The following is an 18,558-nucleotide window of genomic DNA, read 5'->3' as shown; positions in this document are numbered from 1 at the left end:
TGGGTTGGAAATTTAGTAACACAAACTACTGTGGTTGAAGTGAAACTTGTTGCTGTGGCCAAGACAATCTTGCACGGTCAATAATGCAAATGTAGCACATTTGTGGAAAATGTTAATTGGTCCACCCCTCATGAGAGTGAGTTCTTGGAGAGTACTGTGGAAACTTGAGGGGGGAAAAACACATTGATTTCCCTCCTAACTGCCCTCATTTCAAGACTCTGCACCATTGGTCTGATCACCCTACCAGAGAGAACACTTTGTCTGTTCCTACTCTATTTCATTTCTATATCATTTTAATGAAAGAAAGGCAGATTTGCATTTATATAGCACCTTTGACAACCTCTGCATTCCATAGCTTTTTACAGCCAATGAAGATTTTTATTTAAAAGTGTAGTCAATTGTTATGAAATAAAGACAGCAGCTACTTCATGAGCAGCAAGTTCCCACAAACAGCAATGTGATACTGGCCAGATAAACTGTTCTAATGTGTTGGTTGAGAGATAAATATTGATCAGGAAATTGGGGATGACTCCCCTGCTCCTCTTCAAAATAGTACCATAGGTTCTTTTATATCCACCTGAAAGAGCAAGACATTGTCCTCATAACTGAACCCGTTTGGCATCTGTTTGATTCTCGTAACTTCCTGTAAATTTTAACTGCGTCATTCTCCTTTTTCTCTTCACCAACACCTGCCCCCCCCCCCTTAAAAAAACTAGGTCTAATTGTGATCTCTCTTATGCAGCCCTTCTAAGGTTTAGAGCTTGCAGTATAGTGGGGAGGGGTGGTGATGAGAGTTGATTAGGTAGTTTAATGGGTGTAATCCTAATCAAACAGCTGGAATGATGCAGGATCAGTTTTTTTTTTGACCAAGCTAAATACTCCTGGAAAAAGTTCAATTTTGTTGTCAAACTGAATCCTATTAATTACACAAGGGAGCTGAAAATACTTCACTCATGTTTATATGCTTCATTTATCCAATTGTGTGGTTAAAGTTTAAACTACCATTTTATATATTTTCTGTTGCACTCGCCAAGGCAGCCTAGTTTTCAGACAAGTCTTTTGGTGGCTAGATTATAAATGTTCATTTTGACCAGACTGCATTGAAGCATGACAATATTTAATAAGCAAAAATATTTTAAAATGTGTAGTCTTAATTAACAACGACGAATGTTGATGGGCTGTTGCATTTGCACCTAAGCCTGTTCTTGCCGTTGTCTGTGTAAGTGCACTTTCTAATGAGGTATAGTGATCATGTAGGAATTTATTTTCTATTCCCATCCCTCACATAATTCAGAGATGCTGAGGCCAACTTGTCCACCTCAATTGTTGGGTTGGATTAAGGTCAGCTAACAGCGCAGAGCAGAGCCTGGATCTGGAACAAAAATCAAAAAAAACTGCAGATGCTGGAAATCAAAACAGAAAATGCTGGAAACACTCAGGCAGCATCTGTGGAAAGTGAAACAGTTAACAGTTCAAGTTGGAGATCTTCTGTCAGAACTGGGGAAGGGAGAAAATGAGTTGGTGTTTAAATTGCAGAGAGGCAATAAGGCAACCCTGGCCTCACCCTATCAAAGATATTCCCTTTGTTCAATCCATCCCTTCCCCACCCGCTGCAACTTAAGGAACTTGTTTTCTCTCTTACCCAGTTCTGATGAGTCCCTGACCTGAGACGTTAAATGTCTCTTTTGTACAGTCGCTGCCTGGCCTGCTGTGTGTTTCTGGCATTTGCTACTTTTATTTGGATTTGGGAACTCCATGGTGTGCACTGCATGGTATTGCAGTGGGTGGTGCCTTTACCCATTGGGCCCCTGTTGGAGCTGGCAAAATATCTTTTGGACACATTTTGACATGGTGTTAAATAGATCGTATTGTTTGCTTTCATTGTGGCGATTAACATTCTTCTCCCTCATGTCTGATCATTATTGCACCTCTGTAATTAGATAGTAGCTATATATACATGTAATGGTCTAGATGCTCTTAATTTTAATTGTGACACTTAAATCCACTCCAGAATTAGTCAGTATTGTAAACTACATTGCTGAGACATGAATAAAATTGTTCTGTGTTAAAACATTGAAACAAAGTGAATTATGATTTTCCAGATGCTTTAAAAGAACAACTGGATGAATACGTAAAGCAGTTCCGGATAGTGAAAGTTCTCCGACAGGTGGAGAGGAAAGGGTTAATAACTGCAAGGCTCTTGGGTGCCAGTGAGGCTACAGGAGAAGTACTAACCTTTCTTGATGCTCACTGTAAGTATATTTGTGCGTCCTTCCCAATGTTAAATGGGCACTTCTTTTATGCAGAGAATAAGTGAGTGGATAAAAATGTGGCAAATGGGAAAATGTAAAATTGTCCATTTTGGCGGGAAAACTAATAATAAAAAAAAGGCATATTATCAAAATGGTGAGAGATTGCAAAGCTATGATATGCAGAGGGTGTCCTACTTCATGATTCGCAAAAGGATAGTCTTTGGGTAAGTAACGTTGTCATTTATTGCTGGGGAATTGAATGCAAAAGTAGGGAGGTTTTGCTTCATTTATACGAGACATTGGCAAGACACATCTGGAGTACTGTGTACAGTACCAATCTCAGTATTTAAGGAAGGATGTTGATGTGTTGGAAGTAGGTTGTCAAAAGTTTACTAAACTAGTTTGTCCTATCAAGAAACATTGAATAGGCTGGGTTTATACCTGCTGGAGTTTAGAGGGGTGGCAGGGGACTTGATTGAGACAAATAAGGTCCCGAGGGGTCAGTGGGCAATTGAAAGGAAGATGCTATCCATTTGTTACCAGTTTTATGTAAAAGTATTCCACAAAAGTGAAATTACTAACTTCTGGCATAGATCACCGGAAGCCAAACGGTGGACACAGCAACAAGTAATAAGAAATGGGATCTACTGTCCTGCCTTTTCTTCCAGTATATAAACTTCAAGGTTAAAATCTTATCACCCAGCCTCGTATTAACCAGAAGGTAGGGTGCCAGGTGGTTACAGGATACCTCTAAGGTTGTAAAGGTTACAAGGAGAAAACGAATTGCTGGCAGTTCTATAGATTCTATGGGTGCTATAGAAGATTAGAAGAAGCAGCCGAGATGAAGTTTTGAGGTGTGGGAAGCAGTAAGTTTAAGGTGGAGTCTATATGCTAAGGGCCTTGTATTTTCAACATACAGATGTAAAGGAGGTGCAAGAGAGGATGATGTGTTTCAGCTATTTTCTCCCCAACCCCAAAAAAAACATTTTCCTTGCCCATCCTTCAGGAGCCAACAGATTAGAGATTTCTTGCAATGTGCTTGAGGTTGTGAAAGGTGTTATGTAAATATGAATTTTTTTCTACTTCTCTTCCCTTTCCCAAAATCAGCAGTACCCAGAACATTGCCACTCCTCTCCCCTGCCCTACCCCTCGCGCAGAGAACGCTTAATTGTGTTTTGGAGTGTTAGTCCTAAACTTCACCCATGTGATCAATTCCTCATCTCCATGGCATGTCAATGAACTGAGTAGATCTCCCAGGGAGGACAAGTTAACCAGCAGTTTACCAAAGCCCAGGAGTTGGTTCCCTGTTAGTTAGGTATTGGTGTGTGTCACAAAGAAGACCTCAAATGAGAAGAGCTCTTCAGCTGATGGGGAAAATGTAACCAGATTCCAGTTTAATTTAGTTGGCTGTAAAGTTACTGTTAGTCTTACTCTTAAATTGTAAGTGAATTCTAAATTTGTTCAAATAAATCACAGCTAGTATTTTGAAGACCAACAATAAAACCCATTATCAGCACTAGTCATTCCTGTTATTGGTGCGTGCCTTTTTATCTGTGGAATTTAAAATGAATTAGAATTGGGGTCTCACCTCACCAGTAAAGTTTTAAGTATTGTGTGCATATCTGGTTGCCCCATTACAGGAAGGATGTGGAGGCTTTGGAAAAGGGTACAGAAGAGGTTTACCAGGATGCTGCCTGGATTAGTGGGTATGAGCTAAAAGAAGAGGTTAGATAAAATTGGATTGCTTTCTCTGGAGACCTGATAGAAGTTTATAAAAGTTATGAGAAGGATAGATAGGGTAAACAGTCAGAATCTTTTTCCCAGGATAGAGGTGTCAAATACCAGAAGACGTGCATGTAAGGGGGAAAGATCAAAGGAGATGTGTGGGGCAAGTTTTTTTTTACACAGAGCAGTAGGTGCCTGGAATGTGCACAGAGCAGTAGGTGTCAAATACCAGAAGACGTGCATGTAAGGGGGAAAGATCAAAGGAGATGTGTGGGGCAAGTTTTTTTTTACACAGAGCAGTAGGTGCCTGGAATGTGCTGCCAGGGGTGGTGGTGGAAACAGATCCGATAGAGGGGTTTAAGAGGCTTTTAGATAGACACATGAACATGCAGGGAATGGAGGGATATGGATCATGTGCTGGCAGAAGGGATTTAATTGAATTGGGCATCGTGTTCAGCACAGACGTGGTGAGCTGAAGGGCCTGTTCCTGTGCTGTACTATTCTATGTTCTAATAGCAGAGTTTGAGAATCAAAGATGGGGAACTTCTGCAGCATAGCACACTTGCTGTGCCCTCAAGGGAATTAGAAATTAATATTTGTTACTTGATCAAATGTAGAATTGCTGAAAACTCCCATGTTGTAGTGTGCTTTGATGTCACAGGCATCACAGTGGTTTGAGATGGCTGTTAATTCATTTCAGTTTTAATAGGAAGTGCTCTGAGCCAGAAAACTATTCTAGTCTCAGATCTAGGGCACTGCTGCTAACACTGATCATTAGTAAAATAAAATGATTAAATATGTTGAGAGTTGAATAAAGAACAACTGGGTAATGTCAATCTGAAAGAGTTGCACAGAAACCAAAATGTGGACCGGAACATGTCTGGGTTGCCCTTGGCTGATGAAGGGAGAAAATGAGGAACAAACTGTCTGGAAGGGCAGAAATTATTGAGCTGCGTCTAAAGGAACTTGCCCAGGAAGTGAGACTATGGGGTTGTAGAGAAAACAGTTTCTGTCAGTAACAAAACCTGGCAGATGGACTAGACAAGCAAATCTGAAAAAAAAACCAGAAAATGCTGGAAATACCCAGTAGGTCAGTAGCATCTGTGGAGGGAGAAACAGAGTTGATGTTTCAGAACAAAACCTTTCATCATCAGCCTGTTTTGCTTGTTGTACAGCTCCCTGGTTTGGCTTATCAGCATTCCAACAACATTGCTTCCCGTAAGTGGAGAAAAAAGATTGGAAACAGGGAAAATTCTTTTGTTTAAGATTTAGCTAAAACAGTGTCTTCTGATCTTTCAATATTTAGGTGAGTGCTTTGGTGGCTGGTTGGAACCTTTGCTGGGAAGAATAGCTGAAAATTACACTGCTGTGGTGAGCCCTGACATCACTACCATTGACCTTAATACATTTGAGGTATCCAAACCAGTCCAGTATGAAAGACATCACAACCGGGGTAACTTTGACTGGAGTTTGTCATTTGGCTGGGAGGCTCTACCATCTCATGAAATAGAAAGAAGAAAAGATGAAACATATCCTATCAAGTGAGTGCCTTGTGTGTTTGGTGGATTTATTGAATTTTTGTGCTCAATACCTTGTGTGCAAAATGGAATGGTACACCCAGGGATTGATAACTTGTCAAATTGTTAAAGCCATTTGGCCCATTAAATTCGTGCTGGCTCCTTGTAGAACAATTTAATCTTAACTCAATCCTCTGCTCTATTGCATAGCCCTGTAAATTATTCTCCTCAAGTGCTCGTTAATTTTTTTTAAAGCATGGGTTGACTCTGTTTCCATCATCCTTTTAAGGCAACAGGTCTAATTCATAACCATTCATCAGTTTAAAAACATCTTTGCATCCCCCACTGTCTTTTTCCTTTTGCCTTTAATCTATGTCCCTTGGTCTTTGAAACATCTGTTAATGAGAATACCTTTTGTCTTAAATAATGCTGTATCTAATCCAGTCATGACTTGTACACTTTTATCAAATCTCTTCTGAATCTTCTTTGCTCTAAGGAGCACAACACCCAAATTTTCCAGTCCAACCCATAGCTGAATTCTGGTAAATCCTTTCCACACCCTCTTTGGGCTCTTCACAACCTTCCTATAACGTGGTGACCAGTGTACTCCGGTTGTGGTCCAATAAAGTTTCAACAGAGTTTCCCTGCTTTTATACCTGATGCCTCAATTTAGGAAACCCAGAATCCACATGCATTGTTAAACATTCTCAGATGTCCCACCACTTTCAATAAATTATTACACATATACACCCAGGACCCTCTGTTCATTAGAACTTTCACTTTACCTATATTTCTCTTTATTCTTTCTGTCAAAATGTATCATTTCACACTTGTCTGCATTAAATTTCATCTGTCACTTGTCTACCCATTCTGTTAGCTTATTTGTGTCTTCTTGCAGGCCCACTCTTTGGGTAATTCATCATGTCCGGGCCCCAGCTGTCCAATGGGCATTGCATCCCACCCTGCCAGTATTGTCAAACACTGCAGAACAAAGTCCCATCAGCGTGATCAGTGTCAGAGGTGAAAGAATACTTTGCTAACTAATTGTACCAATAGGGCAGCAGTGGATCTTGTAGACGTTAAAAGGCACTCTTGTATATCAATATACTGACATTGTTATTGTGTGAGAATGTTTCACTTGCACAGGAAGCCACACTTTAGTGGCTAGCTTATTGGAGTCAATGCCCTTATTTCACCCTGTGCCATAAAAATCCACTTCTCTGACCAACAAGGGTGAAGTCTTTTTAAACTATTTTTTTTAAAGTTGTGCATGAAGAATGGCTATTTTGGCAAGGTATTGTGGGTGATGGGTGTGGTAGTGTGGCATCTGGGAACATTGACCATAGTTCAGGAAGGGACCAGTGCCAATGAGCAGAAGGGGGGTGGGGGGACTGACAGATGACAAGGCAGAGGAAAAGTCCATAAATACTCTAACATCGTGCACATTAAGTTGTATGGAATCGACACGATACACTTCAAAGTGGTCGCTGAGATAACCGGAAATTTGACCTCTGCAGTGGGTTTGTGGTTGAAGCTTGCTTGACTCTTGACCTCTGTGGGTTTTCCTTGCTTTTTAAGTAAATGGTTGGTGTATTGACACTTGTTCCCACCCATACCTTACAGGCTATAATTATCAGAATCATTGCTGTACCAAAGAAATGCAGCTGTGACGTTGCTAGGGTGAAATTGCACCCTAGTACAGTCTTTTACTTGTATTAAATATTTTTAATTATATATTTTTCTCTATAACCTATTTTTCCTCTTTTTGGCTGTGAAACAACTGTCTTTATTATAATTGTATGTAATCTAAAAAGGATGTCTTCCCGATAATAGTTGATTTTTAATTTGATTCCAAATGAATATTAGAATCAAAGGCACGAAAGCAGAGAAATGTTTTGGAACAGCAAGTATGAGGAGGATATTTGGACGGTCCAAGATCGCCTTAGTAACAAATCTTAATGAATGTCAGTGGCCTTTTGAGGAGTAATTCTGTGTGATATACCACCATTATCTATGGAACAGGCCCCATTTGGGAAGGTCAAAGCTAACACGATGGGATAATGTATTGGGAGATACAATTAGGGTTGGTGATTTGGTGGGGGGTGCGCACAATGAGATGATCAGCAAAAAATTTCAGGAGTTGGCAGAGAGACATGTGTTAGTGAGCCTTTTGATATCACTGGCAACCTTGCCTGCTGTGATTGTGTAACCAACCTTGATAACCTGTCTGTCTTTGAGGAGCATGATGTGATTCTGCTTCCTATCATTTCCTGTGCCTGAAAGATTGGCCAGAAGTGACACTATGTGTGTGTACTCACCCCCCAAACTTTGTTTCCAAGGATAATACTTTAATTAGTGAGCTGAAGGTTTTCATGCTGAGTCTGAACGTGCCAGGAAATTGCACCATTGTAATGATGCATTAACAGCAAGCACTTCTTGTAAAATGAGGAAACTACAGAATAATGGACTAGATGGGTTATGATAATTTGCACCATTCTGCGTTTAGCGTCGCACAACCTGACAAGTTTATTCTTGCCACTTGGGTCACCAATGCACCCAATGTTGATCGCTAATCATTATGTACTGCAGCTGACTTTAAAATTTGAGTGACATGGTAATGATTTTGATTTATGGTACTTGTCTCTTAGCTTAAGAAGCCAAGAGTTATATGGGGCCTTTAGAGGTGTGGAGCCTCACCCCAGCAGTTGTGAAAGAGTTTTATTTCCTTTTTCTAATTTTCAAAGGTCCCATTTTACCAACTTTGCTATGCAAAGCCCTTTGTTTTTGTCTGAAGATCATTTAATTGCCAGACCTTCACCTCTTTTTGTGTGATAGGAAGATGAAAGCATTGCTGCAATGGACTACACACTGCATATTCATGAGTGACCTGAAAGGGATGCTTCAGGCACTGTAGCCAGTGTGTGAACTAATCTCACTATTACATACCACTTCCTCATACCCCACCACTCGCGGAGAAGCCACACAGATTATGGTTCACCAATGAAGCAAGATGTGAATCCATGGTTTACCTCCCAGAGGGCCTGTCAGTAGCAATGAAGGTCTCAGTAACACTTCATTTTTACGGCTTCCAGTCTGAGGCTGCAGACCTTTGTAACACCAAAGAGCTACAGAATCAGAATTCAACATTTGACCACTGCTTTCTTTCACAGGGCGTCCAACCTTGTTAAGTGTGATTATTTCATGAGTTGCGAAGATTGTAGGGTATCATCAGTGTGACTTGTGATACTGAGGAACCAGTTATCACACTGATGGTCTGCCCTTAGGCGTGGTTGTATCTATCAAACTGGTTCAATTTAGTTTTGATCTGATCTGTAGCATATGTGTGACATATATTAACTTGAGTCGGTCCTTTTTTTAAATCAATATTCACTAAATGTGCTAATTGTCTGTAGTGCCCAATTGAAGATCCTGGATCTTAACTTGGCGTTGGAGAAGCACCCGCAGCACTTTGCTCCTTTCCTTTTTCACCATTCACAACTTGTTTATCAGTGAAAGGGCAAGGTGGATAGATCCTGCAACATTTCTGTGGGAATAAGATAAGGCAGTAGAGATTTTTGTTTCTGCCTTTAAAGTTTTTTTAAAAAAAACTTTTTAAAGTCAGTTTTCAGAAGTTTCAGCTCACCCAGCTTTTTACGCTGCACCTCAATCTGAATTTTGGCGTTTCTGCTTTCAATGGTGTCACTTAGTTGCTGTGAGAGTTATGCTACTGGCTGCAGTGTGCACACAATCCCTGATTCATCACTGACCTTGCAATGCTGTAAATGGGTCAGTGGTCCAGCAAATCACAGCGCAAATATAGTGCCATGTGACTGGATAGCGCGAATGCCCTAAATCGCTATGAACTGTAAAAACACAGCGATGCAGCAAATTCGGGTCCATATTGTTTTCTCTCTTAAGAATGTGACGCTAAAGGTTTTTTTTAAGTGCAGTTGTTCCTTCATGAGTTCTTGTCTGGAGGTTACAGCAGCTAGTGAGTGACTATTAAATCTAATCTTTTGAATCTTGAGTCCCACATGCAAGCGTCAGGAGGTCAATTTGGAAATTTGAAGAGGGCTTGAAAAACCAGTTAGCCCATTGATCCATCCCATGTGGTGTGATTTGCCAAAAGCACAAGTGACATCAATCATCGGTCCTTCCATTTTACGTTTGTTTTGATAGGCTCTTTGATTGGGCAATGCTTTGATCCCCTGGGTGATGTATGATTGACATATAAACCTGCTGCTGGACAGCTGGTTGAATCGAACACTGGGTAGAACACTCCTCTAGGGTAGCGTTTGTGAACATCTGGGTGACACAGTAATGGATGAAGAGGTCTACGGTTAAAGTAGATAAAAGGAACCACTGATCTATACTTGACTATGGATGATGATGCATGTAAAGAGGAACAGGATTACTCTTAAAACTAAATTATGTTTTAAAAGCAATCCCAAATCAGCTAGATTATTTTTGTTGATATGTTGTTTTTGCATAAACAAATTTATAGTGGTCTCTGATCATTCAATGATTCTGTAATTGGATGAGAGAGCTGGTCAGCAGCTTGTTAGAATTACAGTGAAAGCAGTTATATTTGGGTAAATATCAAGGGTGGAGGTTGCCCTGATTTCAGCTTAACTGAAGCACTGATACAGGATGAATATCATTATTTTCATGATCGTATTCTTTAGAAAATCTTGAGGCCCAAGTGTAACCAAACCCAACAGAGGAAACAGGAAAGCTAAATGATTTCACAAAGCCTACGCTGTTGTGACTGAAAATGGTCTCTCTCAGTTTCATGTAAAGGTCAATCAATGGTCCTTTTCAAATGCAAAGGATTTTTTACCTGGGATTTGAATGCAGCGTCACCAGTTTGAGAAAACTGCTTAAGAGTAGAGTGGAGGCTGTCTTAAGATGACCATGTTCTCTCCAGTTGCTTCTGTCAAAAGTGGAGGCTATTTTGTGTTCAGAAACTCCATGAGGTTTTCCCTTCTGTTTCTATCCAAGTGACAGCTGCTTGGTCTGACACCTTGCTCCGGCCAGGACTGATGAAGGACACTTGAGCAATGGACATTCCCTGTACAAATCCACATTCTGCTTCAGGAATTGGCTTTTGGAAAGCATTAAGTTATGACTAGCACTTTCAGTTGCTGCCACAACTCAATGTTTAGAAGTGGCACAGTGTGTAGGGACTCCTGGAAATGTGCCCACTTTAACTTCATGCCACTTGTGCTCGTCGATCCTGGGATTATATCAATAACAGTTCACAACTGGCTTCGTGCGTGTCTAAATTTTAAAGTCAGTGGCATAGCTGACAACAGAAAAATGTATCAATAGGAATTCCAAGAACAAGATAACATGCATCGTGGGTGCACCATCAGTACAAGAACTGCTGCGGATCAAGGATCCAGTTCACTGTCATCTCTGGGCAACTGGGGATGGGCAATAAATGTGATCCTGTCGGTATCATTTTTCCTGTGAATAAATGGTCACAAAAATTCCAATCACACAAGGGACAGTGTACATGTGTTAAGGATTATGAGATGGTCACCCAATTCTTGCCAAATAGATGCATTAAGTCTGCTCCCAGGTGAAGTAAAATTTTAGCTGTTTAAAAATGGTGTGAATGTTGTGAGTCATCTCTCTTTAAGCAGGAGTATCTCAGTGGTCATTTGGATGAGCTTCAATTAGGTACAAAATAAAACTATGCAATCTCTGCGGCCAATAGATTTGATCTTTAGTTTGTTTTCAGGACTCCCACGTTTGCTGGTGGCCTCTTTGCGATCTCCAAAGCTTACTTTGAACTGATTGGAACATACGACAACCAGATGGAGATATGGGGAGGAGAGAATGTGGAAATGTCATTCAGGGTAAATGCAAATGCTTACATTTATAATGGTCACGCCTTGGTTGTGTGTGTTGGATTTTAAATATGAATGAGACCTTGTGGCCCAAGATGCATAGGCATTGCCTGTTGTAGAAGGTGCCCATGTGTGTGCTCAATTATCTGATCACCAGCAGGGAACCAGCTGAACATGTCAATTGGTCTCACTTCTTCTGATGACCATGCTTGTGCATGAAGAATTGATAAGATGAAGTCCCAAAGGACACCCACAAAGGTACCCCATGACAAGTTTGTGTCTTAGAACACAAAACAGTACAACACAGGAACAGGCCCTTTGGCCCACAATGTCTGCACTGAACACGATGCCAAATTAAACTAGATCCCTTCTGCCTGCACGTGATCCATATCCCTTCATTCCCTGCACATTCATGTGTCTACCTAACAGCCTCTTAAACACCACTGCTTCCACCACTCCCGCAGCAGCCTGTTCCAGGCACCCACCACTCCGGGTTTTTTAAAAAAAAACTTGCCTCACACATCCCCTTTAAACTTTCCCCCTCTCACCTTAAAGCTATGCCCTCTAGTGTTTGACATTTCTACCCTGGGAAAAACACTCTGACTGTCTACCCTTTCTACGCCTCTCAGCATTTTCTAAACTTCTATCAGGTCTCCCCTCAGCCTCCGCCGGTCCAGAGAAAACAACCCGTTTGTCCAACCTCTCGTTACAGCTCATGCCCTCTAATCCTGGCAGCGTCCTGGTGAACCCCTTCTGCACCCTCTCCAAAGCCGCCTCATCCTTCCTGTAATGGGGTGACCAGAATTGCCCACACAGCAGAAGAACTGTGAGTTTTTGCCTTGTCTGCATTCTGCATCTTCTTGTGTTAAACGTTTCCAGTGCACTGATGTACTATGATTACAGATTAATGTTGATCGTTACTGTTTAAGCAGTTGATGGAAATGAATATTCTTTTGGCTCTTGAGAGAGATTTATGGGTGTCATTTTGTACTGAATTATGGACAGATCGGTGTTTAGATACTGGAGTGAGGAAGCCCAAGCTCCATTTCATTTATGACTCCTAGAAGCTCTTCTTGATCAACCCGGGTTGGATTTAAGCCCAGATTACAAAACTAAAAATGTTGGCCCACTTTGGGCTGTCGTGCCCACGACCAAAATTCTTCTCAAAAAAAATAATTTTTAAAAATTGAGAGGAAGTATCCTCTGTAATCAATGGTTCCTAACCTTTATGAATGAATCCCTCATAAATATCTGATGATGTCATGAACTGCTCCTGTTTTGGGGGTGTCCCAGGAACTACGTGCAACCCTTTGGCCAGAACAGTTAATGTGCCAACTGTTCGCATTTATATGAATTTTCCAATTAAATTGTCTTTACTATTAAAGCCATATAAATGCCCTGTAATCTGTTGTATGCCCCCAGATTGGCAACCATTTTCTTTATAAATTCAGTAGGTTACAAATGGCTACATAATGATGCTTTTCTGAAGTTAGGAGTATACTAGAATGAATATTCCTGCCATTCGTCAACTGTATTGGCACTGAAAATGTGGAGAAGACTGCCAATGAGTTTTACTGGTTTTATAAAAGGTGTATTTTGACTCCAGCCATGAATATATTTGCATGAGGCCTAGTAGGGTAGTAACCATGCTTTCAACATCTATAATGAATGCAGATAAATTCATAGAGGTAAAAATTATCTGGTGTCAGTCTCTGCTCGATAGTACCATTCTCACCTTTTGGAGTCAGGAGGTTGTGTGTTTGAGCTCTTAATCTAGGCTGGTGCAGCACTGAGGTTAATGCATGCCCAGAGGTGCTGTCTTTCAGTTGACACATTAAGCCTGTCAAGCAGATGTAAATAATCCTGGGGCACTTTTCAAAGAAGACTAGTGCACTGCTTCCAGGGACCCAGCCAATTAATATCCCTCAACCAATATCTAAAACAGATGATCTGATCATTTACTTAATATTAGGAGCATGCTCTGCGCAAATTGACTGCTCTGTGCCTCTATTACAGCGTTACCTATATTTCAAAAATACATCGTTGGCTGTGATGTGTTTTGGAATCTGTTGAGATTGTAAAAGTTGCTACATACTGTAAATGCAAGTCCTTTTCTTTCAAAAGACCTGTCGCTGAAAATATAACCGTTACTAATTTTTACCTCTCTTTTGAAGTCACTTGGATGTTAACCAGGCAGATCTGTTAAGGCTGGCTTGATAACAGAATATTGTATAATCTAATTTTCATAGATAAAATTTATGAAAATCTATTTCATCTACATTTTCATAACTTGGCTCTAGCTGTTGCTTAATCAGTTTATCCTGTTCTGTTCTTGAAACATTCCAGTTTTAATCCCTTCTTCATCCACATATGGTCCATCTTTGAGTCTTGCATGTAAAGCATCATTAAATTGAGTGAGAACAACCCTGAAATCCATCTCTGGATAATGTTTATTGTTAAACATTTATTGTGAGCTCAATGTGTGCTGCCTCAAATTATTTATTGGACAACTATAAGGGGACAACATTTAAATGAGTAAGCTCCTCTATTTGGGGAGATCTGTGGAGGAGAAATGCAAGGCATGTCAATTATATTGTACTTTTTTTATGACATAGATGCAATGGGCTGAATGGCCTACTATGCCAACTAATTAATTCTATGTTGATTTGATGTTCAGAAGAGGAATTGCATTGATACCTTTTGAATTAAGGATTCAATTCCTTGAATGTGATGTATTAGGATAATGAGGGAGGGAGGGAGAGATCTTGCCCGGGAGGTGCAGAAAATTGAGTGTCCATGTTTCCAGTGGCATTGCTTCGAGAGGCTGATACCTGACTTAAATCTTTTTTGCAGGCTGTCTTTGAATATGGGATATGCTTTTGCTCTGTAAACACTCCCATGTAATTTATATTATTATATTTGAAAAATAATTAATTTTTGGCAGCAGCACTTTGCATGCAATTTTAAGCATTTCGATGTCCAGACTAATTGGTGCTTCAGGGTGAGAAAATTGTGAAGATGAGGCAAGATCAACCAGGAGGTGGCGCAGTTGTACAGTGAGAGCCGCTCACTTTGTTTATATACTGAATTCAACTGCATTGCTGTATTTCAGCTTTTTAAAAATAATATTGAATGTCGACGAGCTGGATGGGTATCTGTTTTGTAAAATGGGCAAGGATTAAACCTTTCAGGTCACTCCAGGGACAGGCAATTTAAAAACAAAGCTGTAAAGTTAGCATGTCAGAGCATCAGTGTGAGGAAAATGTTTTTGGTTGATCCTGACCCTGACCAAATGCGTTGACACTCTAGTACAGTATCAAGTGCATGCTGTCCAATCAGAGCTGGTGTTTGTCCAATGGGACATTAAACCAAGGCCCCATATACACCAGGTAGGTGTAAAGGATCCCACAGCACTTGGTAGAAGAGGAGCAGGAGAGGACACCTTTCTCCGAGCCAATATTTATCCCTCAAACCAACATCACGAGAAATGTGATCAGGTCATTATGATTGTGGGATCTTGCTGTGTGCAAATTACAACATGACAACAGTGGCTGTGCTTAAGTGTACCTCATTGCTGCAAAGCTCTTTGGGATATTTGAAGGTTGTGAAAGACGCTACAGGAATGCAAGATCTGTCTGTCACTTTCAGAAGCCAGTGAGTGTGTCTGGTGGGTGGGGCTGGAGAGAAACAAGGTTTTGTCTGGATGGTAAATTGAAATGTCTGCCTCCATCTTCATTGACTTTGTAAATGAGAAACAGATGAAGAATAAAAGTCTTCCAACTGTATAGTACAGATCATCCCTAATGGATTGAGGTGAAGTTGTGACAGTATAAAGCAAAATACAGTGTGGACTGGGGTAGCTTTTTTCAGGGGGTTGTTGGAGATGGAGGATTCCTGTCTTTAAACTAAATTTGCGGGACAGGCTAACAAAGTGGGAGGTGAGGTCGGGTTGGGGAAGGTAGCAGAGAAAGGACAGTGCAATTGGAGATGAGTAAAGTACTCAACACCAGCAATCTTGGATGAATATAACAGCATTGAAAAAATTGAAATGTGTAATTGCAGCACATTGATGCAACAATCTGAACATTTACCTGTTCTGATGGTTCAGTTCCACTCCTCAAAACTGCCTGAATCATTAACTCTTCAAAGTCCATTCCCTCTGATTGGATTGTCTTCAATCACTATTCAAACAAGGATATATATTTAAGCATGATGTTAGATGGCCATAATTTCACGATAATGAACATTTTTATTCTTAAGAGATAAAATCTTTGGGATTTCCTTTTTAAATGACAAAAAAAATTAAGTGTTCCCTTTGTCTTTCTCCAGAATGTCAGGGGTTAATACATTTACTGGAAAGTTATTAGTGAATGAATAATAAAGGAAATTCTGTGTTTAAATCATTGTTTAACGTTCACCATTGGCTAACGACCATGTTGTCTAATTTTTTTTAGGTCTGGCAATGTGGCGGGCAGTTGGAGATCATTCCCTGCTCAGTGGTGGGCCATGTGTTCCGTACCAAGAGCCCACACAGCTTCCCAAAAGGTGTGCAGGTAATTGCACGCAACCAAGTACGTCTGGCTGAGGTCTGGATGGATCACTACAAGGAGCTCTTTTACAGGAGGAACCAGCAGGCGGAGACGATGGCCCGGGAGGTGGGTGACGTGGTTGCAGTTACTTTTCTTATTCCCTCGTGCTAGGTTAATGGCGTTTCAACTTGGAGCAGACCCTGCTCTTTGCCTTCCAGGTTCTGTTCCATTCCTATAATCTCACGAGCATAGGGGTTAAAGAGCTGTTCAATCGGAGCTGGTGGTTTTCCAACAGGACATTAAACCATATACATCAGATGGGCACAAAAGATCCCACTGGTTGTTAGAAGAAGAGCAGAATGGGCCACTTTTGTCCGAGCCAATGTTTATCCCTCAAACCAACATCGTGAGAAACGTTATTATGAGATCTTGCTGTGTGCAAATTGGCTGCCAAGTTTCCTGCATTACAACCGTGGCTCTGTTTCAAAGTACTTCATTGCTGCAAAGCACTTTGGAATATCTGGAGGCTGTGAAAGGTGCTACAGGAATGCAAGTTCCATCTATTTAAGAAGCCAGAGAGTGTGTTTGGTGGGTGGGGCTGGAGAGAAATGAGGCTTTGTGTGGATGGTAAATTAAAATGTTAAATGGCTGCCTCCATCTTTGAATTTGTAAATGTGAGATGTATGAAGAATAAGTTTTCTAACTGTATAGTACAGATCGTCCCTAATAGATTAAGGTGAAATTGGGACAGTACAAAGCTTAAAAACAACGTAGACTGGAGAAGTCACTTTCTGTATGATCAGCAAATGCAAAGGGTGTTGGAGATGGGGGTTTCCTGCCAGAGGGTGGGAGTAAGGCAGACAGCATAGGTGGTGAGGTCAGGATGGGGAAGGTGGGGTTGCCTCAACTACATCAAGCTTGTTACTGAACTTACCACAATCTCACAATGGACTGCTGGACACTCAGGCCAACGTTCCCAATATTGAGGCCTTGGTTACATTGATTTTGCTACAATGGGCAGGTCATGTTGTTTGCATGCTCAACACCAGACTCCCTAAACAGACACTCCATTCTGAGTTCTGTCATGGAAAGAGATTGCCAGGTGAGCAGAGGAAAAGATTCAAGATGTGCTCAAAGCCTCATTGATGAAATGTAATCTTCTTACCGACTCCTGGGAATTTTCTGACCCATGCCTGTTCAAAGTGGTGGAAGAGCATTCGGGATTTCAAACTTCGAGTCCATGGATTGGGAGCAGAGAGGCCCTGCGTAAGTGGTAGAAGCATCAGACAACTTCATAAACTACCCACCCACCAGTTGCATCAGCTACCTCCTCATTCTGTGGAAGAGTCTGTGCTTCCCAGGTTGGCTTTATTAGCCCATCCACAACCCACAGAACCGGATTGGAAATAAGTCATTCTCAATCTTGAGGGACTACCTAAGAAAATATTGAGTAAGGATAGACTGGATCTTCAATGTATAAAAAGAACCATTATTGACTGAAGATTCAAATATCCAAGTCCAGCCAATTGTTCTAGCCACTTTGTTGTCATTGAATGTAAAGGTACTGCTGTTAATTGCAATTGACAGCAAGCAAATTTACATTGTATTATCATGTTTCCATCTTCTCCCAAATGTCTACACCACTACCAGTACCCCACCCCTCAAATGTTGTTCACTGTACAAAATCTGCGTTTTGGTTTCACTGTGACAGCCATCTGGTTTGATGGTCTCTACATCTCTCCAGTCCAGTACATGCTGACCATTATTCAGCACATGCAGAACACTTGGTTAACCACCGTGTGAGAATAGACTTGAACCAAATTGTAATATTAAGGTCAGTATATCTAAAATGGGTAGAAGAAAAATATCTGCATAACATTCACTTCTGATTATAGAGTGAAGCCCAGTTTTAATAAGGTATTTTGTTTTGTTCCTCCACCCCCCCCCACCCCCCCCCCCAAAAAGAAAACTCCTTCCCCACCCATTCCTACCTGAAAAGGCCCACCAAAACTCATTGTTCAGTTATTAATCTAGACCAGGATTCCAGGATATGCTTCCAAGTTTGGGATGGGGGGGGGGGGGGGTGGTGGTGGACAAAAGTGTTTTGTGGTAGAATTTGCTGCTTTGCAACTGCTTGCCTCCCATGGAAACCTATTTTGGACTTTAATGTTTTAAGATGAGATGTTCTGCACACTCATAGTCTTGGCTGAATGGATCACTGACTCACTTCCATATAAAAATATATATTTTCCTATTTATAACATATGGTGGATTTGGGATTCATCCATTTCTTTTATTTTCTGTTTGAAGAAAACTTTTGGCGATCTTTCAGAAAGGTTTCAGTTGAAAGAGCGTTTAAAGTGCAAGAACTTCACCTGGTATCTGCAAAATATCTATCCTGAAATCTTTATACCAGATTTCTCTCCGATACGTTACGGGGCGGTGAGTTAAATGATGCATTAAATTAACAAGCTTTGTATAAAACACGACTGAATTGTAGTTCTGAATTACTTTTTGTAAAAATAAGGTTTTGAAATACAATTTATCAAAAGATTTAACAGGCATTGAAATTATGTCACAGGTTGGAAATGGGCAAATGTTTTAATGTCTTGGATTAAACTCCCCTCTGATTTTGGCCAAGGTGTTAATTTATTTTCAGAAAGAAGTATTTGGAAACTTG

General features: G+C 40.7%; 1 protein-coding gene across 8 annotated transcripts in view; it reads left to right on the top strand.

Moving 5' to 3' along the window:
* LOC127566980 (polypeptide N-acetylgalactosaminyltransferase 6-like) overlaps positions 1-18,558 on the top strand; it is a 55,777-nt gene that overhangs the window by 29,694 nt on the left and 7,525 nt on the right. For 7 of the 8 annotated variants that reach the window (XM_052009565.1, XM_052009558.1, XM_052009564.1 and 4 more), the window contains 5 exons: positions 2,103-2,252; positions 5,284-5,518; positions 11,241-11,358; positions 15,804-16,004; positions 18,189-18,320. In XM_052009565.1, the coding sequence (XP_051865525.1) occupies positions 2,103-2,252; positions 5,284-5,518; positions 11,241-11,358; positions 15,804-16,004; positions 18,189-18,320 (836 nt within the window). The remainder of the gene's footprint in view (positions 1-2,102; positions 2,253-5,283; positions 5,519-11,240; positions 11,359-15,803; positions 16,005-18,188; positions 18,321-18,558) is intronic. The other variant, XM_052009566.1, reaches the window with a different exon arrangement.

Source organism: Pristis pectinata, chromosome X (assembly GCF_009764475.1).
Source record: "Pristis pectinata isolate sPriPec2 chromosome X, sPriPec2.1.pri, whole genome shotgun sequence".
Taxonomy (NCBI): domain Eukaryota; kingdom Metazoa; phylum Chordata; class Chondrichthyes; order Rhinopristiformes; family Pristidae; genus Pristis; species Pristis pectinata.
The sequence above is the reverse complement of the archived record's forward strand: the minus strand, read 5'-3'. Positions and strand labels throughout refer to the sequence as shown.